The sequence below is a fragment of the Giraffa tippelskirchi genome, chromosome 9 (assembly GCF_054371585.1).
Source record: "Giraffa tippelskirchi isolate mGirTip1 chromosome 9, T2T-mGirTip1v1.2.pri, whole genome shotgun sequence".
Classification (NCBI taxonomy): domain Eukaryota; kingdom Metazoa; phylum Chordata; class Mammalia; order Artiodactyla; family Giraffidae; genus Giraffa; species Giraffa tippelskirchi.
The window spans coordinates 6,292,804-6,320,516 of NC_137283.1; the positions used below are offsets into that span (position 1 = coordinate 6,292,804).

At 45.3% G+C, this 27,713-nt stretch overlaps 1 protein-coding gene and 1 long non-coding RNA gene across 9 annotated transcripts in view; one reads left to right on the forward strand and one right to left on the reverse strand.

Annotated features, from left to right (window-relative positions):
• Positions 1 to 27,713, reverse strand: part of OSBPL10 (oxysterol binding protein like 10) — a 330,377-nt gene that overhangs the window by 291,934 nt on the left and 10,730 nt on the right. For 3 of the 8 annotated variants that reach the window (XM_081526980.1, XM_081526977.1, XM_081526978.1), the window contains exon 1: positions 13,589 to 14,010. In XM_081526980.1, the coding sequence (XP_081383106.1) occupies positions 13,589 to 13,869 (281 nt within the window). In that variant the 5' untranslated portion in view covers positions 13,870 to 14,010. Of the gene's footprint in view, positions 1 to 3,202; positions 3,342 to 13,022; positions 13,171 to 13,588; positions 14,011 to 14,778; positions 14,898 to 21,024; positions 21,121 to 22,115; positions 22,334 to 22,973; positions 23,410 to 24,170; positions 24,284 to 27,713 lie in introns of those variants that run through there. The other 5 variants (XM_081526990.1, XM_081526981.1, XM_081526984.1 and 2 more) reach the window with 5 other exon arrangements.
• On the forward strand, positions 14,141 to 25,201 carry LOC145520522 (uncharacterized). The gene is made up of 3 exons (XR_014064541.1): positions 14,141 to 14,831; positions 18,569 to 18,720; positions 21,893 to 25,201. It is a non-coding gene; the product is annotated as an uncharacterized LOC145520522 (long non-coding RNA).

A 27,713-nucleotide genomic window follows, 5' to 3' on the forward strand; every position in this document is an offset into this window, starting at 1 on the left:
TTAACAAAGTTCCAAGCTTGCAGAGAAGTTACAACAATGATACAAAGAGCTACTCATCACTAAAGAACTATTAACATCTCACCACGTTGTCTTATCTTTTCTCTCTTTTCTCTTTGTAAATATATTTTTCCAGAACCACATGAGAGTAAGTTGCCAAAATAATGCCCCTTGACCCCTAAATCCTTCAGTGTACAAATATTAAAATCAAATAATTAACATGGATACAGTACTGTTAGCTATAGACTGCACACAAATTTTCTGTCATAATAATGTCATTTACACACACACAAAAAATCAGATCACAAGTTATATTTAGCTAGTACAAAATGTACACTTTGTAGTGTTCAAAAGGAATTCACAGCTACAAACTAAAAAAGCAAAACTAAAGGCGGAAACAAACAAAACAAAAAAACATTAAGAATACCAATAACTGCTACATTGCTGGAAAGGAAAAGGAAGCCAGTTCTAGATAAGCAGAAATTCAGACAATTTCATGACATAAGCAACTGCGATTTAGTCTCTTTCTAGTTAGGTTATGCTTTGCTTATGTTCAAAAAAATGACTTCCCCCCAGGCTTAAGCTTGATTTCATCAGTTTAGTCCTATTTCCCTGATAGAGATTTTCTAAAGCACTTTTATGTCAATCTTATCTTGTGAGAAAAATGTGAGAAAAAAAAATAGAGCGTTTTGGCTTTCGATACTCTTTTCCTGAATTTCAGCTCACTCCAAGGGTATCACAGAAACTGATGTTTAACAAAAATTTCAGTTATAGGAAACTCCAAATTAGTTAAATGACTAAAACAGTGTTACAATGCACTTTGGGCCAAGGTATCAAGGGCAGACTTCTCACAAAAAGGAAAAAGGCGCCGATTAGCCGGGTGAGTAAAAGTGATCGCAAGAATGTTGCTAGTATAAAAAGTGACAAAACACAATATGATACAGATACAGATATAAAATAAGTGTGCAACAATACTCTCTCAACAGCATTCACAGCACAAACTGGCTTTTGTCCTGTTCCATTTTTTAGGGATCAATCCATGAAATGAGTCAGCTGGAACATGTACACAGTAAAGCTCTGCGCTGAGTGGTTCGCCAAAGGGGTCGGGAGGCCCGTTTTTAAGGTATTAGTAATAGGGTGGAACTCAGCTACTTAAGAATCCCAAAAGCAAAACGCATTCAAAACATGCGATCCCACTTCACCCCAAGTCCACACTCTGATTTGGGAGTGTGGATTTGTGAGGCCTCCCTGGCAATTAAGACTCTGGCCAGAGCTTCCTAAGACTCACAGGGTCCAAGAGCCCCCTCAGCCAGTCCTGGGAGCCTGAGTGAAAACAGGACAGGACAGACATGGAAAGACCTTACGAAGAACTGTAGGAGGCAAGAGACAAGGCTGTGAAAGCCCTGAACACACAGCCCGAAAAAGTGCCTGTTTCTGACCAGGAAAAACCCACCAAACATCAACTACTCACAGAAAGAGATTCCACCCAACGCTGGGCTAGAAACTCACTAATGACAACACAGGGGCCCTTCTCAGGGAAGGCCAGGGCTGGAGAGAGCCAACGAGGAATAATGCTGAGCAATGACTGCCTTGCAGTGGAATGCGTGGCTGCTTTACCCCGAGGCAAAGCCCTCAGTGATCTCATCTATAAAATGAGGGGGGAGAAGGTCTCCAAGTTCCTTCCAGGGCGGTGAAAAGAAAACAAGCTCCAGAGTCAGACCAATCCTGAATCCATAACTTACCAGCAAGGCAACTTAGGTCACTCTGTGCCTCAGTTTCTTCACCTGCAAAACAGAGATCCCACCTGCAACAGTCAGGGTTAGATTTGGCTGTGAATAGTGGCTTAAAAATGAGGCTTATTATGCCCATCATAGAAAATTCCAGAAGATAGTAACCCAGGATTTGTGAGGTGATCAACTGAGGCTTCCCAGGTGGCTCAGCTGGTAAAGAATCTGCCTGCAATGCAGGAGACCTTGGTTTGATCCCTGGGTCGGGAAGATCCCCTGGAGAAGGGAATGGCCACCCACTCCAGTATTCTTGCCTAGAGAATTCCATGGACAGAGGAGCCTGGCGGGCTACAGTCCATGGGGCCGCAAAGAGTCAGACACGACTGATCAACCAACACTTTCACTTTTCTGGTCAACAAAGTCCTCAGAGGTGTCTTCTGTCTTTATGGCCTTCATCCCAGTTGCCTAAAGACTCCAGATGACTGCTGCAATTCCAGACATCACGTCTATATTCCAGTTTTGGCCACATGTCTTCATTTTAAGAAGGGGAAAAAGGGGGAAAGGTACAAAGGAGGTTCCAGGAAACGACTATGTGACAACTCTGTTCCCTATAAGGGGGAATGCGCGGTGCAGAGAGTTTTCTCAAGGATAAAGCACGTATACAGCTAAAAACTAGGGCTGTATGACTATAGAAGAAGGGATAAATCTGTAGCACCTCTTATCTCATGTTAAGGATGAAATTGTAAATCTAAAGCATCAAAGGGCCCCTGGGCCCACAAAGGCATCCCTTCTGGTTCTGGTAACACTGACATTTTATGACATGTGGTGTCGGTGGCTTGAGAGTCCTTCAGGAAGCAGGTTTTTCCAGCATGGTCTACTTTTACCGTTTAGTCTCTGGCCACAGCCTACATACCACCTGAGTTCCAGCCATACCAAACCATCTCCCTCACTCCACACCCCCCAACCTCTGCACCCACAGAACTTCTACCAGGGAAGCTCGCCCCAAGCCCCAGGCTGCACAATGAACCCCTCTCTTCAACATCCTAGGTCTCCCCTCACCTGCCACTTATCTGCTATCCCCAGGTGGAGATGGGGCTCTCCCTGGAGCTTCTTCTCAGGTAGCATCACCACCGTCCACCCCACCCCACATCATAAGAAGTGTTAGTCGCTCAGTCATGTCCAACTCTTTGCAACCCCATGAATTGTAGCCCGCCAGGTTCCTCTGTCCATGAGATTCTCCAGGCAAGAATACTGGACTGGGTAGCCATTCCTTTTCCATGTGCCACGCCCTATTCTGAGCCCTTTCCATGAAGTTTGGAAGCTGATCCCCGCAACCCTATGACATAGTCATTATAAAATCCCCATTTTACAGATGAAGAAATGAAGGCACAGAGAGGTTAAATAGCCGGTCCAAGGCCACACAGGTATTAATAGTAAACAGCAAGGTCGGGATGCAAGCTGGACCGCAGAATCCTTACCCTTAGCCACCACACTCAGCTGCCCCGACGACCTGAATAAGGGGTCTGCCTGTCATTTCAGACCAAGGATGGTCAAACCACAGCCCATAGGCTAAATCCAGCCCACCACCTGGTTTTGTAAACAAAGTTTTATTGGAACACAGACACACCCGCTTGTTTCCAATGGAAGAGCAGAGGCGTTGCCATGGAGACAGTGCAGCCCACAAAGCCAGATATTAACTGTCTGACCCTTTACAGGAAAAGGCTGCCACCCCTGTCATAGGCTGTCGGCCTTGTAAGGCAGGACCTGTGCTGTTTTCTTCTGTCTTTCACATCTCACATGGCATTTTTTTTTTTTTTTTACTGAAGTATGGTTAATTTAAAATGTGTGTTAATGTCCATGTACAGTAAAGTGACTCAGTTAAACATACATATATTCTTTTTCATCGTCGTTTGTATGATGGTTTATTACAGGAGATTGTACCTAGCTCCCTGTGCTATGCAGTAGGACCTTGCTGTTCATCCATTCCTCCATAGAACAGTTTGCATCTGCTAATCCCAGACTCCCAATAGTTCCCCCTCATCTCCCGCTGGCAACCACAAGTCTGTTCTCTCGGGCTGTGAATCTGTTTCTGTTTTGTAAATTTGTTCATTTGTGTCATATTTTAGATTCCACATATAAGTGATATCATATGGTATTTGTCTTTCCCTGTCTGACTTACTTCACTTAGTATGATCATCTCTAGATCCATCCATGTTGTTGCAAATGGCATTATTTCATTCTGTTTTATGGCAAAGATTCCATCATGTATACGTACCAAATCTTTATCCATTCAACTGCTGACAGACATTTAGGTCGTTTCCATGTCTTGGCTACTATGAACAGTGCTGCTATGAACAGCGGGGTGCACGCATCTTTTTGAATTAAGAGTCTTCTCTGGCTATATCGCACAACATTTGGCACATACACAAAAGGCCCTCAACAAGTAGGTGGGGTGTGAACCTTCCATCAGGCCTAATTACACAGAAAGGTGTGTGTGTTTGGGGGCTGCTGCTCCCAGCTCATGCAGGACTTGGGAAGTCTCCCACTTCTGTCCAGATTCGATTTAGCAACAAAGGGCCCAGGAAAACCTTTGCGGTGGCATTCCCTGAACAGTTCACAGCCCACCACGGTTCTGATGGAGTGATCGTCACAGGGATGTACCTATCACCTAATCAACCTAACTCCTCTGGAACAAGGGACTCACACAGGGCACCGAGTCCCACCCGCACTTGGGAGAATCTGAATCCCTGGGTGGTTCCCAGTCCCCACTCGGGGTTCACCAGCCACGTGACCAGCGCTGCCTGAACACTTAACACATCCTGGGAAAGAGTTACTAAAAACTGACACTGGGGACTTCCCTGGTGGTTCAGTGGTTAAGAATCTGCCTGCCAACACAGGGGACATAGGATTGACCCCTGCTCTAAAACGACTCCACATGCCTCAGGGCAACTAAGCCTGTGCCCCTGCGCTCTAGAGTCTGCAAGCCACAACTACTGAGCCCAAGTGCCCCAACTACTGCAGCCCACACGCCCACAGCTTGCGCTCTGCCAACAAGAGAAGCCACTACAAAGAGAAGCTCACGTACCACAACTAGAGCGTAGCCCCCACTTACTGAAACTAGAGAAAACCTGTGCCCAGCAACGAAGACCCAGTGCAGCCAAAAAAACCGACGTCGGGGCCTTTCAACTTGTTCTATCTTCATCAACAGACTTCTAGAAAGGGACCAAACCACATACAAACACAGTGCTCTGAAAACTACCGCCCAACGTGAAAAAGTTATTCGTGACTCAAAGAACAGGATCGTGCACATTTCCTGATCGCCGTGTTGTTCTTGATATCATTGTACAAGGTACAAACACAGCACTGGGTTGTGACCAAATCCATCGAGTCCGGGTTATCAAACACCAAATTGTGGACGGCTTTCTTTCTAATTCTGTCTTGGCCGGCCCCGGATCTCATCAGGAGCTACCCAGAGGAAACATGCAGAAAGCCTCCCACGTTCCCAGCACAATCATCTCAATCCTGCTTTCAGGACACAAAGGCCCATGTCTTTCTTCTCCTCCCAGGATTCTCAAACTGCTGTCTGATGGGACACACCCTGGCAGGCCATGTGATGGACAGCCAGTGAAGACCAGCAACCACTACACAGATAAAACCATTTGTCACCTGGGGCCCAGCGCAGGGGGAGGAAAGTCTGAGAAACATCTGTATATTGGGTCTAAAATGACCACCAACTCAGCCCCAGGTTCCACGAAGTCACCCACTGGTCTAAAACACGTGTGTGTGTGTGTGTGTGTGTGTGTGTGTGTGCGTTAGTCGTTCAGTTGTGTCCAACTCTCTGTGACCCCATGGACTATAGCCCACCAGGCTCCTCTGTCCATGGAATTTCCCAGGCAAGCATACTGGAGTAGGTAGCCATTCCCTTCTTCAGGGAATCTTCCCAACCCAGAGACTGAACCTGGGTCTCCCACATGCAGGCAGATTCTTCACTGTCTGAGCCACCAGGGAAGCCCCCTACAATACTAGACTCCTAGAAAATAAACTGTTGTATGCCAGGCCCTGTGCTGGGCCCGATGCCTGCAGGAGCTCTCAGCAACGCTACAAGGCTGGCATCATGCACGGATGAGGAAACCAGACTCCACAGAGGTAAGCGAATTGCCAAGGTCATGCAGCAAAAATGAGGCAAAGCTGGGCTGTCAAGAGGGTCTAAGCATGTCACCAGCCTGTGGTCCTGCAGGCTGCCCCCTCAGAAGCAAGGAGACTCCAGGAGAAGGAGGCAGTCTCAGGTTCCAAAAGTTCCCAACAGGCAACACAGACCGTGTCTGGGATGGGGAGTGACCCACTCACTTATACACTGATAGTGGGGGTGGAGAATGGTCCAGCCATTCTAAGTTTCTACATGTACCTCTCCTAGGTACGATTCCAATCCCAATACTGACCCAAGAGAAATGAAGCTCACGTCCACATACAGACCTGTACACGAACAGCAGTTTGGTTTGTAACAGCCAAAAACTGGAAATCACCCAAATATCCGCCTCTGAGTATACAGATAAGCAAACTGGTATATTCACAAATACACTACGACTCAACAACAGAAAGAAATCCAGTATTAATGACTGATAGGGCAGCAAAGAGGACGAAACTCAGATCTTTCTGAGTTAAACAGACCAGACTCTGAAAAGGATATGCTCTAATGGTTCCATCCACGGATACATAAAACCCAAAGAGACAAAATTAATTCGTGGTGATAAAAATCAGAAACAGATGGCAAGGGAAGGGGAATGGACTGGAAAGAAGCACAAAGAAACTTCCTGAGGGGGTGGAAATGTTCTGTACCTTTTGAAGCAGTGGTTATATGCTATAAACAAGTATCAAAATTCAAATGGAATATCTAAGATCATCGTATTGTATGTTTATTATGACTTGAAAAAGAAGTCTTTGGACTAATGAGTCATTCTGATGATAAAATGCAAAGCACAGATTATTACATGTATCCTTCCAAAACTAACTGCTCAATTAGTATTTAAAGAAACCCCCAAGAAACTCTGATTGGCCCGTTAAAGGAAATTAGGTTTACTCGTGGGCATTAGAAACAATTTTCCACACAATATTACCTACTTAATATTTGCCCAAGGCTCTGTCCAGGCAGACAGAGATGAATGAGCCCACCAATATGGCCTAAGAAGCCCACTTACACTCATGACAGCAACCTGCGCCCTTCCCTGAAAGAGATGGCTGTCGCTATGGCAACCAGTGGACGGTAGGCAAGGTGGACAGAGAAGGGAGTCAAAGAGCTTAAGAACGACTTTGGACTCATGACTGTGGGAATGCCATTCCCCACCCCCAAGATGTTCACATCCTAATTCCTGGAACCTATGCCTGTTAATTTCTACGGCAAAGCTTTTGGCACATGCTAAGCCGCTTCAATCGTGTCTGACTCTGCGACCCTAAGGACCCTAGCCTGGAAGGCTCCTCTGTCAATGGGATTCTCCAGGCAAGAATACTGGAGTGGGTTGCCATGCCCTCCTCCAGGGGATCTTCCTGACCCAGGAATCAAACCCTTGTCTCTTACGTCTCCTGCACTGGCAGGTGGGTTCTTTCCCACTAGAACCACCTGGGAAGCCCTAATGGCAGACTGATTAACTCAAGGATCTTGAGATGGAGGGATTCTCTGAGTGGACCCTAAACATGTTCACAGGAGTCCTTCTAACAGGGAGGTAGAGGGAGATTTGACACACAGAGAGGAGAAGGAAACACGAAGACAGAGGCAGAAACTGGAGCGATGCAGTTACGAGCCAAGGAATGCTGGCAGTCACCAGAAGCTGGAAGAAGCAAGAAGAATTTTCCCCTGAGAGGATCCGGTGGGAGCATGGCCCTGCCAACACCCTGACTTCCATCCAGTGAAACTAACCTCAGACTTCTGGCCTCCAGAACCATGAAAAAATTACTTTTCTATTGTTTTAAGCCACCAAGTTTGTGGTCACTTTTTATAAGAGCCATAAGAAAACTAACACAGACTGGAAGCCTTAAAGTCATATTGCTTCTGCCAGCAGTCCACATTCCCCCAATATCAACTCCAATGTCTGAGAAATTAATTTATTATTCTAAAATTAACGAAAGCTTTTTTCTTAAAACAAAATGTCACAGGGACTTCCCTAGTGGTCCAGGGGATAAGACTCCATGCTCCCAACACAGTGCACCCAGGTGCAATCCCTGGCCAGGGAGCTAGATCCTGCAAGCCGCCACTGGAGAGTTCTCATGCAGCAACCAGAGAGTCTGCATGCTGCAACAAAGGCAGAAGACCCCGCGAGCTGCAACTAAGACACAGCACAGCCAAATAAATAGGTAAAAATAAATATTTTTAAAAAAGAAAACATCACAGACCATCTCGTTACCATGGGGCAGGCAAAGATTTCCTAAACAGGGCTCAAGAAGAACCCAACATAAAGGGAAAACATTGACAATGTGACTACATTAAAATTTAGAATTTGTGTTTATCAGGACACTAGTAAGAGATGAACTTGCAAACCACGGCAGGAAAGAAGCTGCTTTCTCTGTATATACAACACCTGTGCCCACGTGTGCAGAAACCTATCAGTGACCTCAGACCCAGGATACACAGGAAATTTCACAATTTAATAAGGAAAAAGCAGATATTAGAAAGCTAATAACTTCACCAGCCATCAGAAAGGGCAAATCAAAACCACAAGGAGATACCAGCACACACCCACCAGATTGGCTGCAACGAGAACAGACAATGTCAAGTATGGACGACTCTGTGGAGCATCTAGAAGTCTCTCACATTTCTGGTGGCATATTAACAGATACAATCACTCTGGAAAACTCTCGGGAAGTCTCTCGTGAGTGGGACATCTGTAACACCTCCACACCTAGGTACCCACAGACAGGTATGCGTGTATTTCCCAAAACTATTCATGTGAGCCAAAAACTGGGAGGAACTCAAATGTCAATCTACAACAGATACAAATATATTTTGTACTTTCATACAATGGAATACCAAACAGCAATGGAAATAAAGAGACCACAACACTAATGGAGCTAAAAAGCCAGACATAAAAGATCACATCACGATATGAAATTAAAAAACAGGCCTAACTAATATATGGTATTGGGAGTCAGAATAGTGGAGCCTACAGGGGTTGGGGATGACAGGAAGGGGTGGGATGAAGGGGCTGCTGTTTCTTGATCTGGTTGTGCATGAAAATTCACTGAACTATGTGTTTTTATGAGTTGTGTATTTTTCTGAATGAATATATAAGACTTCAAATTTACCCTCAAAACTTCAGTTATTCAGAGATTATGTGGAAAGGTATGGGCAGCTTTCCTTTTCCTCGATAACATTTTCAAACTGCAAAATGGATGCAAGTTCACCTTAGGGGGAAAAAATAATGGAAAAAAAGAGAAGGAAAATCGTGCTAACCATTCAGGGTGTGTGTGCAACTATCTGCACATGTGTGCGTGTGTGTGTGTACTAGTCACTCAGTCGTGTTTGACTCTTTGCGACCCCATAGACGGTAGCCTGCCAGGCTCCTCTGCCCATGGAATTTTCCAGGCGAAAATACTGGAGTGGGTTGCCATACCCTCCTCCAGGGGATCTTTCTGAGCCAGAGATTGAACCTGGGTCTCCTGCATTGCCAGCAAATTCTTTAACCATCTGAGCCACCAGGGAAGCCCATTTGGTACAAATCTCAAATATATGTACGCTTTAAAAAGGCAGGGGTGGGGGACAGCTGATCCCACAGGGAGGGATTAACATATGCATAAATTACATATATTATATATAATGTATTATATACATATATGTATATAGTACAAAACACATACAATATAATGTTGTTCAGTCACCAGCTGTGTCCAACTGTTTGCAACCCCATGGACTGCAACACACCAGGCCTCCCTGTCCTTCACTATCTCCCGGAGTTTGCCCAAGTTCATGTCCATTACATTAGTGATGCCATCCAGCCATCTCATCCTCTCACACCCTCTTCCTCTTGTATATATTATTGGATATATTATATAGGATAATATGCTATGTATTATTATTGTATACTTTATACATATATAATTGTATATATTACATACAATACATAGATATAATATGCAGCTTTGTAATCTAAGCAATCATCTTTTATTATTATTGTCAATGAAGCCATCTAATGTCCCTAAACAATATGAGTGGAGCCTCAGAACAATCTGACAACCCAGACAGCAAGATGTGAAAATCCTTCGGATTAGTAGAAAGAGACAAGAACATTAAACCAGAACAGTGATTTTCAACCCTGGTATCACCACCAATTGTCTCTAAAACTATTGGAATTCTCAAAAAGCATTTTTTTTAATGCAGTATTACTTTTGAAGTTAATATATGCCCCTACTGACTTTGCTAAATGGGCCAAGTGGCCCCCAAACCCTGGGAAATTATGCCAAAGGCTAAACACTGTCTTCTCAAAGTATGTTAATACAGATCAAGTGAAAAGCAAGCCCTGGATATCTGGTACCTAAAGGTCCACCTTGGGTGGGTTGTGGTGGGTCTGAGTCAGGATGGGCATGTCTGCTGACCCAGAAGATATGTTGCACAGAACAGGGCAAGTGATACACATACTAACTCAAAGATGAGACTATAAGCAGGTAGAGAATTAAGAATTCCAATAACAGCAGTAAACGCCGGCCAAAATAGAACTAAATCCTGGCTTGTCTTCTCTGTCGTTCATTTACTTGCTAACTCATTTGGTAATACTTACTGAACCCTTACTATACGCCATGTCCTATTCTAGACTCTGGGGATACAGCAGTGAACAAGACAGGCAAAATTACTCTCTGTCCTCAGGGAGTTAATACCTAGTGCAGAAAGACAAAAGAGTAAAATACAGAGCATGTCAGCTGGTGGTAAGGGTTAAGGAGAAAAAGTATGAAAGCGAGATGGGTTTAGAGGCTGGAGGAAGAAGGAAGTCACTTCCGCCAGAGACGGAAATGCCTGGTTCCAAGTTTTAAATGACCTCTTGCCCCTCAAAGACCCCATCATCTTCTCTGCAAAGAACTCTGTGGTAATTATGCTAATGGGATCCCAGAGCCATCACAGCATTCAAGAAAGAGACCAAGAGTTTTATGGACCGGAAAGGGTCCACTAAAGAAGGGGCAGACTGAAGATCCAAGAATAGCTCCCACTTGCCGAGATCCTGAACTACTCTCGGCCCCTTATACATCGGTGTCTTCATGTAATCCCCACACTGAACTGCGGAGAAGAGTAGAGGTCACACCATCTTGGACATTTAAACAAGTGGGAAAGCGGAAGCTCAGGGCAATTAGGGAGCTGGCCCAAGGAAACAGGTGTGCCCAATACTGAGGTCAGGACTTGACCCAGAGTCCGCCCTGCCCTAACTTTCCAAATGCACGTCCACTGGCCTGAGGTTTTCTTAGGACAACACTCGTCTTCTTCATCCTAGTCAAGATTTGCCTTTCGGTGTTTTACTGAGTTCTCACAACCCCACCAATCACCCGAGAAAGAATTAGAGGCTGGCTCAAACACTGAGTGGCAAGCTCAGCCCAACTATTCACACCAAGGCATTCCCCTGGGGGGTGGGGGGTTTCCTTCCACTTTTGAATCCTGGGACCCCTCCAGTACATGATGGAAAGATGCCTGTATGTTTTGCACACTGCAGGAGCTCCAGAGTAGCTGACCCAGTGCCTGGCACACAGTAGGGCCTCCATAAAATAGCGCCTGAATAAATAAATGGATGAACAAATATTTTTCAAAGTTTCTATCTTTGTTCTCTTCCCTGTTCCTCTTCACTGACCCAGATCCTCCTTTATAAGACCCCTTGAGGGAGAAGTCTGCAGGCACAGCCATCACACATGTTCTCCGGATCACTGATGCACCTTCGGCCACAGCAGGAAACAAACCCCAATGCTGAGACACTGACCACTAGGAAGAGACGATGCTTTTGAAGGCAATGGTAGGTTTTGAGACCAATGCGTCTACTGTGGTAAGAACAAACATTGGCAGGGAGCTAGAACCCACAGTAAACAAATTCAATAAAGATGAGACTTCAGCAGGATACACAGTACATTTCACCTGTGTAGCCTGCAATCAAGTATATGTTGTTGTTGCTGTTATTAGTATTATTATTATAAATTTTGCCTCTTCTCAATCTGGCCTTCAACCTAAATACTCCAGAGGATTTAATTACACAAAAGCATAGTTACTCCAATTTCCCCTAAATCCACTCCAAAGAACAAATCCTTTAATATACACTGCAGGTAAAATGCCATCCCCAAGTGAAGTAACTAATCCAGGGTAAAAGCTCTGTTGGACTCATAAATTACTTCAGGGGAAAAAAAAAAAAACCTTAAAGGTGATTGTTCAACACACAAACCAAATGCTATCACCAGCAAGGCACAGCCAGGTGCCATTAACAAGGCAATCACCAGGACCTGAAATCAGATTCAGTCCTCTCATCTGTCTCCTCTTTGGCACTCTACCTACTCCCTTTTCAGCTTTCAAGAATTGACAGTGGGGCTATTTTGGGAAATAAAAGGATTCAAAAGTTAAGGTGCAACTCCCACTAACAGTAGTAGATCTCCAAGGAAACTCCGGGGAAAGTTCTCTGCCTACAATATCAACTCAGTTTCCTTCCTTAGGAAGTCGCCATTCTCCGCCTGCAACGCAGGAGACCCTGGTACAGTCCTTGAGTCGGGAAGATCCTCTGGAGAAGGAAATGGCTCCCCACTCCAGTATTCTTGTCTGAAGAAGTTCATGGAGAGAGGAGCCTGGTGGGCTACAGTCTGTGGGGTAGCAAAGAGTCCAGACACAACTGATCCACTAACACTTCCTCCTAGTAGAGCTTCATGTAAATAACCGCCTGAAGTTTCAGCTGGAAACAATCTGAAACTTACACGGGGAGAGACCGCCAAGTACTCTGGCAACTAGCAGAGATAAGCAAGAGCTCCGGGGACGTGATGCAAATCTCGCAAGCATCCTTAAGAACCACAAGACCTCACATTCAAGGGCTATTAAGGACCTGACACGGATCTCATCAACAAACTCGCCAAAAAGTCCCATTCTCCTTGCATATTTGTATTTTTGACTTGTTTTTGAAAAACTATACACACACACACACACACACACACATCTACATATAAGCGGCAGCACGCCATCTGCTCCTTTCAGTTGTTCCTTACTACCTCGGTCCACACACACCGCGACCCTGTGCCCTGACACCCCTCCTTCCACGTGTCCCAACTGGGAGAGTAGAGTGAGCAGGGAACTTCAGGAAATACCTTAAGGGAGAAAATAACTTAAACAGCGAACTGCCCATTTCGAAAGGTGAGAGAGTGTCAAAGAAAAATCACCACTAAACTTCCATCGCAGAGACTGGAGACTCTCGGCCACCAACTGGGCGGGGGGCTAGCGCGCGCCCCGGAAACCGCCGAGGATAACTGGCTGGTTTCTGGGGGTGGTGGCGTCTTTAAACAACTAAGTTCTAAATGAACTAGGATGTAGACAGAATTGCTGGGATGGGGCCAGCTCTTATGTACAGGCATCACGCACGCCCCTCTGCCCCCGGCTCTCAGTCCTTCTCCAAGGGTGCGGGAAGCCGCTAGCCGGCAGGGCCCGGGGACCAGCGCGCTCGCCGTTCGCTCCAGTCCCCGCAGGTGCCAAGGCTCTCCTTCCTTCCCCGTCACTGCGACGTGGGCCCGGGGTGGGGTCGCGGCGCGCCTAGGGGAGCGGGGATGCGGGGTGGGCCCGGGTGCCGAGGCCGCCCCAGCTTGCCGGCGGCCGGATCGCGCGCGCACACTCTCACACCGAGCGGCGCGCAGGGAGGGGCAGGCAGCGGGCGCATTACCTGTTCTGCCAGCCCTGGAGGAGGTTGGTATATTTGCTGAGCACGCCCTCGAGCGCCGGCTCTCTCCGCCGGCCGCTGCCGCCGCACGGGCTAGCGGCTACCGAGCCCGGGCTGCTGCGGCTGCCCCCGCCTCCGAGCCCGGCGGCCGCCGACCTGCCGGAGACCCCCCGGCCAGCCAGGGAGCTGGAGGGCGAGGAGCCCGCCGAGGTGGCGCGGCTGCTGCTGCGGCTGCTGCTGTTGCTGCCCCCGCCGCTGTCCGCGCCCTGGGCTGCCCTCTCCATGGTCCGTGCGCGCCCGGGACGCGGGGGCCCGCCGCGGTGGCGGCCCCGGCGTTGGGGCTCCTGGCGCGGCGGCGGCGGCGGCGGCTACAGCTCCGGGAGCCCGGGCCGCGCGTGGCTGCTCCAAATCCCCGGGAAACGCCTGACTCATACAGGAGGAAGAGGAGGAGGAGGCGAGGAGCGCTGGGAAGGAAGCCAAAGGGGCTGGATGCAGCTGCAGCCGCCCCTCCCCCGTCGGCCCCGGCCCCTCCCTCCGCACTAGTTTCCCTGGCAAGTTGGGAGCGGGTGGCCGCTTCGGCCAGCCCTCCTCCAGGTCTTCCTCCTCTGCTTTCCAGTCCCCGGGGCCGCTCAGGCCCGGGGCTCGGCGCGCTCTAGGAGCCGATCCGCAGGGTGGGCACGTCTGGAATCCACACCCTGCCGCCCCCTCTCGATGGGAAGGTGCGAAAGGGAATCTCCGCGCCTCACTCCCTACCCCCGCACCCACCTCGGGACCTGGCGGGAGGAGCGGCCCCACCCACTGGGTCCACCCGGATATGGACCCGCCCGGCCTAACACCGGTCACACGCAACTCCTCTCCGTCTTCCGCACCGAGCCTGGGCCGGACACACGTACACGGTCACCTGGACATCGACCTTGCTGGCCGAGCCAAGAAACAGGGCTTGGAGGTCGTCCGGGCTCTCCTGCGCGTCTGGTAGGGGAGGGGGAAGAGGGCAGGTAAACTCGCCCGGGGCGTTTTCACCCATTGGAGTTACGACAGATGCACAGTGGACACCCGGGCCGGGACTTGAGTGGGGCGAGAGGACTCGGATTCCTGCAAGCGCCTCCTTCAATTGAGCGTCCTGGACGCAGCTCTGGCTTCACCCTAATCCCCACACTGATGGACACACGTAAACCTAGCCAATCCAGCCATACCTGGTGTTATCAAGACAGCACGACGCACTTGGGAACCAGAGGCTCCGAAATGGGTAAGACTGCATGAAAGCAGGAGAGATCACAGATACCTACACACAGAACAAAGTATTCTGTGTATTGACTGTAACTTATGACCCCATCCCCAACTGAGGCACACGGAGCTGCAGCTGGGTTTCTAAATCTAAAGTTGAGTTGATGCTCTTATGCAAAATTAGATGGTTACACTCTCCACTGCACTCATCATTTTTGTGCATATAAATATCCAATGCAATCTGGAAGTTTCTAAAAATTACCTAGAAAAGAGCTTTGAGGATCTTAACCCACCCCCAACACACACACACACACACACACACACACACACGAAAACAAAAAGATTGATAGGTAGTCCCTACCTACGAACTCATAACACAGGTAAATAATTCAACAGTTAAAAAAATTACTAAATGGAATAGAGTCTGCTCTCATGGGGCCAGTTCTCCCAGCCTGACCCTTTTCTAGCTCCATATCCTTCCAGGAAGCTTTCAAAAGTGGTTCAGTTCTAGAAATTTTCATGGAGAAGCTTCTGAGGCTGATGAGACATGGTTGTGCCCCGAATAAATTACAATCCCAAGTGCCCACACAGTATAAAAAGAGACACCCCCCTGCCCAGAGACTGCATGGTAGAAAGGACCAAACTTTGAAGCCAGACAGGGCTGAATTCAAATCTATGACCTTGATCAAGTGACCTCTTTAAGCCTTAGTCTTCTCGCCTACAAAATGGGACTAATGTTACTAGTGGCTGGGATGAGAATGTTTATTTGGTTCAAAATACCACCTCTTCCCATAGGAGGAGTATGTTCCCTCCACATGAACCTCAGGCTTGGCCACAGAATTCTTTTGGCCAGTGAACTGTGAACAGATGTAATAGATGCTAGTCCAAACAGAAGTCTAAGAGCCATCATGTGGTTCCACCATCTTTCTCCCCCTCCTGCTAGGGGAGCAGCGTGTCTCAGTTCAAGGCTGTCCTTCAGATTGGGTCCTGGATTAAGGAAATGTGTGACAGAGCTGAAGCCAGTTAGCTTTGACTGGCCACATGCACAAAATCTCTGCTGTCAGCCGCTGAGATTTCAGGAACCATTTTGTTACCATAGCATAACATTGCCTGAGCCAGCTCGTCTGTGTATGAGTGTGTGTGAAGCTCTTCATTGATGTGAGGACAGTGAAGTGGGCACACACTGAACAATATGTCAGTCATTACATCCCCAAACAGCACCCCTCATGGGGGCTGCCACCTGAGGGTCCAGCTACAAGCGGGAGGTGCCATCATCTTATTTCATGTCATTGAACCTCAGCCACCACCACTTCATCCTATCCAGTCCACCTGTGACTGGATAAGCCTTTGCAGCCAAGTCTCACTTTGGACTAAAAAATGGTGACCCTTGAGACAGCCCAGTTGCTGAAAGGAGTAGTCCAGGCCTGTGTCCTAGTCTGTGCAGGCTGCTGGAACAGAATACTACAGACTGGGAGCTTAGAAACGACGGAAATGTATCTCTAACAGTTGAAGTCTGGAAGTCCAAGATCAAAGAGCCAGCACAGTCAGGTTCTGCTGAGAACCCTCTTGCAGGCTTCAGACTTCTCACTGTGTCCTCACCTGGCAGAGGGGGCTGGGGAGCTCTGTGGGATCTCTTTTACAAGAGCACTGACCCCACCCTCATGAACTAAGCACCCCCGCAAAGGCCCCACCTCCTCATACCATCACACTGGGCACTGGGATCTCAGTATAAGCATTTGAGGGGACACAGATACCAGACCATAGCATCCAGGATGCACCGAGAGCAGGCCAGCTGTGTGGGATCAGACATAGTCATGGAGGTAAGTTAGTATCAAGAGGTGGATGGAACACATGTGCTGCAGGAAGAAGCAAGACCATGACCAAGATGGGAGCACACGTGTCCCCACCTTCTTCACCAGCCTCTTCACCAGCTGCCTCTTCACCAGCCTTGAGCTTCTCGCCCATGGAAGTGGGTTTTTTGTTATTATTGGTTTTTTTAACTGAAGTATAGTCTATTTGGGGGGCTTCCCTGGTAGTTCAGTTGGGTAAAGTATCTGCCTGCAGTGCAGGAGACCCGGGTTCGATCCCTGGGTTGGGAAGATCCATTGGTGAAGGAAATGGCAACCCACTCCAGTATCCTTGCCTGGAAAATCCCATGGACAGAGGAGCCTGGCGGGCTGTAGTCCATGGGATCTCAAGAGTTGGACACGACTTAGTGACTAAACCACCATAGTTGATTTACAACACTGTTAGTTTCAGGTGATTCAGTTTTACATATATATACATATTCTTTTTTGCATTCTTTCCATTATGGTTTATTACAGTATATTGAATATTGTTCCCTGTGCTACACAGTAGGACCTAGTTGTTTATCTATTTTATTGATTTTTGTTAATTAATTTATTAATAAATATATTAATTTATTATTGTATTAATTTTTATTAGCATATAGTTGCTTTATAATGTTGTGTTAGTTTCCGCTGTACAGCATGTTTGTCTGTTTTATATATAGCAGTTTGTATCCGCTAACCCTGAACTCCTAATTGTTCCTTTCCCACCCTGTTTTACCTTTGGTTCAGTTCAGTTCAGTCACTCAGTCGTGTCCAACTCTTTATGACCCCATGAATTGCGACACGCCAGGCCTCCCTGTCTATCACCAACTCCCGGAGTTTACCCAAATTCATGTCCATTGAATCGGTGATACCATCCAACCATCTCATCTTCTGTCGTCCCCTTCTCGTCCTGCCCCCAATCCTTCCCAGCATCAGGGTCTTTTCCAATGAGTCAGCTCTTCGCATCAAGTGGCCAAAGTATTGGAGTTTCAGCTTCAACATCAGTCCTTCCAATGAACACCCAAGACTGATCTCCTTTAGGATACACTGGTTGGATCTTCTTGCAGTCCAAGGGACTGTCAAGAGTATTCTCAAACACCACAGTTCAAAAGCATCAATTCTTCGGCACTCAGCTTTCTTCACAGTCCAACTCTCACATCCATACATGACTACTGGAAAAACCATAGCCTTGACTAGACGGACCTTTGTTGGCAAAGTACCGTTTCTGCTTTTTAATATGCTATCTAGGTTGGTCATAACTTTCCTTCCAAGGAGTAAGCATCTTTTAATTTCATGGCTGCAATCACCATCTGCAGTGATTTTGGAGCCCCCAAAAATAAAGTCAGCCACTGTTTCCACTGTCTCCCCATCAATTTCCCATGGAGTGATGGGACCAGATGCCATGATCCTAGTTTTCTGAATGTTGAGCTTTAAGCCAACTTTTCCACTCTCCTCTTTCACTTTCATCAAGAGGCTTTTTAGTTCCTCTTCACTTTCTGCCATAAGGGTGGTGTCATCTGCATATCTGAGGTTATTGATATTTCTCCCAGCAATCTTGATTCCAGCTTGTGTTTCTTCCAGCCCAGCGTTTCTCATGATGTACTCTGCATATAAGTTAATAAGCAGGGTGACAATATACAGCCTTGACGTACTCCTTTTCCTGTTTGGAACCAGTCTGTTGGTCCATGTCCAGTTCTAACTGTTGCTTCCTGACCTGCATACAGGTTTTTCAAGAGGCAGGTCAGCTGGTCTGGTATTCCCATCTCTTTCAGAATTTTCCACAGTTTATTGTGATCCACACAGTCAAAGGCTTTGGCGTAGTCAATAAAGCAGAAATCGATGTTTTTCTGGAACTCTCTTGCTTTTTCGATGATCCAGCAGATGTTGGTGATTTGATCTCTGGTTCCTCTGCCTTTTCTAAAACCAGCTTGAACATCGGGAAGTTCACGTTTCACGTATTGCTGAAGCCTGGCTTGGAGAATTTTGAACATTACTAGCGTGTGAGATGAGTGCAACTGTGCTGCACTCAATATGCCAGCAAATTTGGAAAACTCAGCCCTAGCCACAGGACTGGAAAAGGTCAGTTTTCATTCCAATCCCAAAGAAAGGCAATTCCAAAGAATGCTCAAACTACCACACAATTGCACTCATCCCTTTGGTTACCATAAATGTTTTATGTCTTTGAGTCTGTTTCTATTTCATAGATAGATTCATTTGTATCATATTTAGATTCCACATATAAGTGATATCATATATTTGTCTTTGTCTGACTTACTTCACTGAGTATGATCACCTCTAGTTTAATCTATGTTGCTGCAAATGGCATTGTTTCATTTATGGCTGACTAACATTCTAGTGTGTGTGTGTGTGTGTGTGTGTGTGTGTGTGTGTGTGTGTACCGTGTCTTTTTCTCCGTTCACCTGTTGATGGACATTTAAGTTGCTTCCACGTCTTGGCTATTGTGAATAGTGCTGCTATTAACGTTGGGGTACATGTAACTTTTCAAATTAGAGTTTTCTCCAGATATGTGCCCAGGAGTGGGATTCTTGGATCATTGGAGTTTTAAACAAATGTCACTTCTTCAAGAACGTTTTCTTGACCCACTATAGTATAACAAATTGAGAAAAGATACCTGCAGAATTCTTTTCATGTGAGAAAAACAACTTGAGAACAAAAGACAATAAATTGGCAAAAATATCTATAAAGCTTACATGCCCAAAACAAGCACTTATTTCCTTAACTTACCCAGATTGCATAAATCATTAAGAAAAATACAAATGTAAATAGAACAACTGGAAATCTAACAGCCATCTTGGGCCATGTGAAGACTTTGGGAATGGAAGCCATACATGATTGGAACAAAAAGACAAACACCATACCTCTTCAAATAATAAGCTGAAACAGTCACCACCAGTAGGGAACCGACTACTCTAGCTTCTCCACATGGACCAAGCGAGCTGGTCTGGGGTTTCCAGTAACTGTTTTCAGAGCCCTTCCTCTAACTGGGACTATCATTCTTGCCAATGGCACATAAAGTCTTGGGAGAATATTCATGGACCAGCAAGAGTAGGTAGTCACTAGAAGTTAACACAACGTTGGAAATCAACTATACTTCAATAAAATAAATTTGAAAAAGTAAAGAGTAGGTAGTCACTGACGTCATCAGTCAGATGACATAAATGAAGCCACAAGTGGAGAGAAATTTGTTATAACCAGATCACCCTCTGTTTCAACTTGCTCACATTTGTGTTAGCAACAACTGACCTAATGTGTTCTCTGTACCAAGTAATAACAATAATAGCTAATATTTATTGAGCAGCTACTATGTGCCAGGTACTGTGCCAAATGTGTTATACCCAGTAACTTGTTTAATCTTTACAACAACCACAAGAGTTGCATACAGTTACTGATCCTGTCTTACAGGTGGAGAAAAACTGAATCAAAGAAACGTTAAGCAACACCCCCCTATAATGGAAAAGAATCTAATAATATATATAATATATACATAGTAAAACTTAATCACTTTGCTGTATGCCTCCAAGTAACACAACATTGTAAATCAACTATTAATATATTTCAAATAAAAATTTTAACAAAATACTTAGGGACTTCCCTGGTGGTCCGGTGGTTAAGAATTCACCTTCCAATGTAGGGGACATGGGTTCAATCCCTGGTCCAGAAACTAAGATCCCACATGCCGAGGAGCAACTAAGCCCCTGCACCACAACTAAGGCTTCTCACCACATCGAAGATCCTAAGTGCCGCAACTGAGACCCAGTGCGACCAAAAATTAGTAAATAAGACTATTAAAAAATAAGAAAGATACATAGAAACAAATAAAAAAATTAATAAAATATATTTACAATATCTGGCTTAAGCCATTCTAAAAAAAGAAAAAGATTCTCCCCACCTTGCTGGAGCTAGAATTTGAGCCCAGACAGTTTGGCTAGTGAGCCTGAGTTGTTTACCACTGAACTGTACCACTTGCTTCATAATGGATCCAGTCTCCTTTCTTCTGCTTAATGAAACCAGTGAAAGTACAGCTCAGTGCCTGGAATTCCATTTCCCGTTATATACTTTTGTTCATGTAGGAATTGATTCTCTTATCACCATTGGGAAGAAAAGCAGGGCAGGAGCTTTGGCCCCTAGCACCTAGCCACAAGGCCTGCATGCAGTAGTCCTCAATAAATGCATATTGTTTGATGAATGAAGCCCGATTTTACTGTGGAAGAAACAAACTCAAAAAGGAGAGCCAAGGGACTTGCCTGGCAGTCCAGTGGTTGAGACTCCACTGCGGGGGGCACAGGTTCGATCCTGTGGGGAACTAAGATGGCACGAGCTGCAGAGCGCAACCAAAAAGGAAAAGGAGGAACCAATACTAACCCTGAACCCAGGTCTCCTGATGCCAGGTCCACTGTTCTCGCAAATACAGCCTGCCGCCTGGGCTTCAGCTCTGGTGTGTCCACACAACGTTACCATCTGGTGGGAAGATGAAAACGCCCCAGTGAGAGTAGGGACAGTCCGCCACCCTGTAAACCAGCAGCTCCCTAAGGACCACCCTGAGGGTTACATCCAGGAAAATCAGATTACTACAAGGGTCACATGCAGCTTAGCAGTACAACCATATACACATTATACTGACATTTTTCCAAAATGGAAATTATGTCATTTTGATGACTGATTTATTAAAATGGATGTTCATTCATAAAGATTCATATACACAGAGATACATTGTGGAAAGTGAAATATACCTGTAACACCTCCCCAGAGGAAACCAGTTAATAATTTATATGTATATTCTTCCAGACATTTTTCTATGCAGAAATATGGCTACAGACTGTCTTACTCAAAAACACGTTCATACTGGGAATTCCCCGGCAGTCTGGTGGTTAGGACTCTGAGCTTCCACTGCAGGGGGGCTGGGTTTGATCCCTGGTTGGGGAACTAAGATCTTGCAAGTCACAGGGTGGCCAAATAAATAAATAAAGGCTCATACTGTAAAATATATGATTTCTAACACGCGTCACTGACTAAAGTATATGATATAGAGAGGTCCCTTGAGAGCTCTATCCTCTATGTGTATCACCTACGTATCAGCTACATCTCTGTAAAAGTTTCAGAGTATTATTCTGCATATGTGCCCCCTCATTTAGTCATCCCATTAGTGAGGCACGCTGTAGTGTTTCAAACTTTTGATTATAAAAAAATGTTCCTAAAATAACCTTTTACGTTTGTTAAATTATTTCCTTAGAGCAAGATAGTGGAATTGTAACGACTGGGTCAAACTGCCTGTTATAAACGTGGCTCATGTATTACAAAATTCTCCCAGAAAGTCTGAATCAGTTTTCACTCTGCTGCTCCTGCCTGGATCTCCTCAAGTGTCTGAGCATTGGCTGAATGGTCTAGGTTGGCCGTGGCTGGGACAGCTGGGTTCTCTCTCTTCACCAGGGTCTTTCATTCTCTGGGAACCTCACCTGGGCTGGTTCTCGGGGCACAGAGAGGGTGCCAGGGAAAGGAAGCATGCACAGTGTCTGGAAGCCTGATCTGGGGACTGGCACAGGGTCACTTCTGTTGAATTTCCACAAAGGTGCCAGCTTTCTGAGACATCCAGGGAGGGGTCCACATGGCAATGCTCCAGGTTCCCATGGTAACTTAAAGGAAAACTTCCACCATGACCACATCCCTTCAGGTCCTACAAGTAAAAGAGGAAGATATCTTCATATTCCTTGCAGCAGGAACCCACGGAAAGCTGTTCTTCCTCAGACTCTAGAAAATCAAAAAAGGTGTATGGACAATAAACCGTTTCTTTAAAAACAAAAAACAGTGCTGGAACAACTGGACATTTGTATACCAAAAAGTCAAGAAACCCATACTTCACATTTTATTCAAAAACGACCTCAAAAGTAATCAAAAACTAAAAGGTGAAACATAAAAATATTAACTTTTAAAAGAAAGCATAGAATGGACTTCCCTGGCAGTCCAGTGGTTAACAATCCAGCTGTTAATGCAGGAGACTCAGGTTCGATCCCTGGTCTGAGAAGATTCCACATGCTGGAGAGCAGCTAAACCCATGCAGCGCAACTCCTGAGCCCGCACGCCACAACTGCGGAAGCCCAGGCACCTAGAGCCTGTGCTCCGCAACAAGAGAAGCCACCGCAATGAGAAGCCCTCTCACCGCAATGAAGAGTAGCTCAGGGCAACTAGAGAAAGCCCACGCAACGCCATGAAGACCCAGTGCAGCCAAAAATAAATAAATAAAATTTTTACAGAGGAACAGTATAGAAGAAATCTTTATGAACCGGGGTTAGGAAAACAGAGCAAAGTTGCGTTACCTTTTGTGAAGAGGGAAGGTCGATGGGGAGGCAGGACCAAGGGTTTGGAGGAGGAGTCAGGGACCACAGAATATTATTCCCAGGTCTAGAGATGCAATCAAGGAACTTGAAATGGGATTATAACTTGTTGACTGGATCCTAGAATCGCCATGGACCACTGGTTCCTTCCTGCCTCCCATCCGCCGTTTGTGAACAGGAGTATCAGAGGAGTTGTCCTGGGTCTGGCAGCTGTTGACCACAGCGGAGGAGGGAGAGGGCAGACAACCTTCTCCAAGTGCACAGGTTGCAGGAACAAACTCAAGGAGCTGATCTTAAGGAGCTACCCCTGAGCACCCTCTCCTTTCCTAGAGCCAACTCAGAGGACACCATTCTGGACTTCAAGCTGATGCAGTGATGGGAGGAGAGTCTTGGCGGTCCTTGAGTGGATGAGTGTGTTCTGCATGTGGGAGGAATATAAATAACTTGTGGCCAGACTATAGTGGCTTCAAAGATACGTCTACAAATTCTGTAATGATAGGACTTCCTGGTGCTCCAGTGGCTAAAACTCCACACTCCCAATACAGGGGGCCCAGGTTCAATCCCTGGTCATGGAACTAGATCCCACACGCCACAACTAAGACCCAGCACAGCTAAATAAAAACATATTTTTTTTTTAATTCTGTGATACTCTCTTAAGAGGTGGAGCTTAATTCCTCTCCCCTTGGGTGTGGAATGGACTTAGTGACCCACTTCTAGTGCAGAAAACATTGGCAGAAGTGATGAGCCATCAAGTCCAAGGTTATGTTATAAAAAGGCAGTGGTTCCTTGTCTTAGGTAAATGTTCTCTGTCTCTCTCATCACTCACACTAGAGAAGCCAGCTGCCATGTCATAAGGACACCCAGGAAGCCTACAGAGAGAAATTAAAGCATGCCAGCCACTATGTGAGTCATCTTGGAAGCAAGTCTTTGGAGGCCAGCTGACTGCCACATGAGTGACCTTGGAAGCAAGTCCTCCCTGGCCAAGCCTCAGGACAAGTATAGCCCTGACAGGCAGCTTGGCGGCAACCTCATGAGAGACCCTAAGCCAGAACTACCCAGCTAAGCCACTTGTGGATTCCTGACCTTCAGAAACTGAGAGACAATAAGACTTTTTACTTTAAGCCACTAAATTTGGGATAATTTGTTACCCAGCAGTAGATAACTACAACAGATGGATACCTTGAAACTTGTCATTTTCTGATGTTTATCTCTGTTTCCTTCTTCCTACGGTTGACCAAATTTTCTGTATCCTGAAGCTATGAAGCAGGGAAAATGACATAATTCAGGGCAGACTAAAAGAAAAAAGGAAAAAGATATATCAGTGGCAAAAGTATAGACACATAGAAAAATGCAACAGAATAGAAAATCTAGAAATAGTACTACAGAATAGCCAATAGACTTTTGATAGAAGTGCAAGCACAATTCAGTGGTGCTTTCTGTACTAGTCTCCTGTTTCTGCCATAAAATATTACCACAAACTTAGTGACTTTAAAACAACACAAAATTATTACGGCAATCAGAAATCAAAAAATGGGTCTTAGTGGCTATGATTAAGGTATTGGCAGACAGGAGCATATTTTTTTCTGAAGGCTCTGGGAGAGAATCAGTTCCCTGCCTTCTCCAGCTACTAGAGGTCCCTGTATTCCTTGGCTCGTGGCCCCTTCCAGCAATGGCCTCACACCAACCTCTACTTCCATCATTTCACTTCTTTCTGACTCTGACTCTCCTGCATCCTAATTTTACAAGCATCCTTGTGATTACACTGAGCCTACCTGGGTGATCTTTTCAACAAACGATGCTGGAACAACTGAATATTCATATGCAAAAAAATATATATGAAACTTACCTACATCTTATACAAAAGTTAACTCAACATGGATCATAAACCAAAGTGTGGAAGGTTAAACTTTTAAACTTTAGAAAGAAAATATAGGAGAAATCTTTGCGAACCTGGATCAGGAAAATAGTTCTTAGACACCACATTAAAAGCACGATCTATAGTTAAAAATTAAAAATTTGACTTTATCAGAAAAAAGTTTGCTCTGCAAAGACACTGATAAGGGGGCTTCCCTGGTGGTCCAGTGGCTAAGACTCCTCGCTCCCAATGCAGGGGGCACAGGTTCAATCCCTGGTCAGGGAACTAGACCCCACATGCTGAAACTAAGACCTGGCACAGCCAAATAAATAAATACATTAAAAAAAAAAAAAAAGGCACTACTAAGAGAATCAAAGGATAAGCCACAGGCTGGGAAAAATATTTGCAAGTCACATATCCAAGAAAGGACTTGTCTCCAGAATATGTAAAGAATTCTCAAAATGTAGAACTAAGAAAATAAACAGCCTTATTTTTTAAATGGTCAAAGATTTAAATAATTATCAAATAAGACATACAGATAGCAAATAAGCACATAAAGAGATGCTCAATATCATTAGTCATCGTTAGTTGCTCAGTAACATCCAACTCTTTGTCACCCCATGGACAGGGCCTGCCAGGATACTCTGTCCATGGGATTCTCCAGGCAAGAGTACTGGAGTGGGTAGCCATTTCCTTCTCCAGAGGATCTTCCCGACCCAGGGACAGAATCCCAGTCTCCCCCACGGCAGGCAGATTCTTTACTGTCTGAGCCACCAGGGAAGCCCATTAGTCATTGCTGCTAAGTCACTTCAGTCGTGTCCGACTCTGTGTGACCCCATAGACGGCAGCTCACCAGGCTCCGCTGTCCCTAGGATTCTCCAGTCAAGAATACTGGAGTGGGTTGCCATTTCCTTCTCCAGTGCATGAAGGGGAAAAGTGAAAGTGAAGTCGCTCCGTCGTGTCCGACTCTTAGCGACCCCATGGACTGTAGCCCACCAGGCTCCTCCATCCATGGGATTTTCCAGGCAAGAGTACTGGAGTGGGGTGCCATTGCCTTCTCCATTAGTCATTAGGGAAATGCAAATTAAAACTACAGTGATATACTACATACCTATTAGCATGGCACACGCACACACACACACCCCACAAAAAACTAATGATGCCAAGTGCTAGTGAAGAATTAGAGTAACTGGAGTTGTACATTGCTGGTGAGAATAGGACTGCCACTTTGGCAAACGTTTTGGCAGTTTTTTCTAAAGTTACACTTTATCAAGTGAAATAAGACAGAGAAAGACAAAGACTGTATGAGTTCACTCATATGTGTAATGAAATCTTCACATATTGAGTTATAGGGATGTCAAGAGAACATAAAATAAAAATAAAACATGAGTTCACTTAAATTTTATGCTGATGGAAGTGACCTGTTTTGGAATACTAAACATACATTGTACATTTTCTTTAATTACTGAAGGAAAGGGCACAGTGACTAGAAGTAAAGAATGCCCATGTCAAAAATAAAGATTAAATGCCTCCTTTGCCTGGACGCAAATGCTGGTTCTCCTTTGGTGATAAGACTCAATTCCCAGGCACCAAGGCCATGCTGACTCACTGGGCACATGCTGATCTGTTGTTTTGAAACCTTGAAGGAATGTTCCCCTGACTTGTTTGATGTTCTTTGTTCTGACAAGATATAAAACTGTGCTGAAAACCCTGCTTCCCCAGAGCAGTTTCTCAGAGTTATCTCAGAGTATGTTTTCTGGGCTACAGTCCTCAATTTGGCTAAATAAAACTCTTTTCTATTCCTATTACAGATTGTTTATTGGTTACTGTCAACAACATGTGTAATATTAAAAAAAAAAAAAACTAGCAAACAGCAGGATTCTACTATACAGCACAGAAAGCTATATTCAATGTCCTATGATAAACCATAATAGAAAAGAATATTTTTAAAAAGAATGTATATCTATGTATAACTGAATCACTTTGCTGTACAGCAGAAATACACAACACTGTAAATCAACTACACTTCAATAAAAGAATTGATTTAAAAAACTAACAAGTAAAACAAAATACATGAATAGATCAAACCAAACAAAAACAAACACACGGATACAGAGAACAGAGTGATGGCCACCCTGGAGGGAAGGGGGTGCTGGAAGGGAGGGCGAAATGGGTAAACAGGATGGAAACCAAATTTTTGGAGGTGAGCACATTGTAGGGCATTCAGAGGTAGGAATACAACATTGCCTACATGAAACATATAATATTATACATTGATGTTATCTAAAAAATAAACACATACGTAAATAAGCAAGTAAAAGAACAACAAAAGCAACATAAACCCTAGTTATCCCACTTTGGATATTTATCTTGGTGCAACAAAACTCTGTGTTCACAATAAAACCTCTAGATGAATGTTTACTGCTGCTTTATTCATAAGCATCAAAACATGGAAACAACCCAAATATCCCTCAACTGAGGAATGAACTGAAAACAAAACTGATACTTTCATACAAGGAACAACTACTCAGCAATAAGGGAGAGCAATTATTGATCCCCGCAACCGCACAAGTGAATCTCAAATGCATTATGCTAAGAGAAAGAAACCAGACTCACATACTGTGATCCCATTTGTAGGACATTCTGGAAAAGTCTAAACTATAGGGATAAGGGACAGATCAGTGGTTGCCAAGAGGTAGGGGTGGAGCCAGGGTCTGGCTACAAAGAGGTAGCTGGAGAGAATTTTTCTGGAGGGAGGTGGGGTGATGGGGCTGCTCTTTATGAGGATCGGTGGTGGATACAAGAACTCTATGCACTTGTCAAAGCTCATAGACTGTCCACCAAAAAAGAGTGCATTTTATTAAATG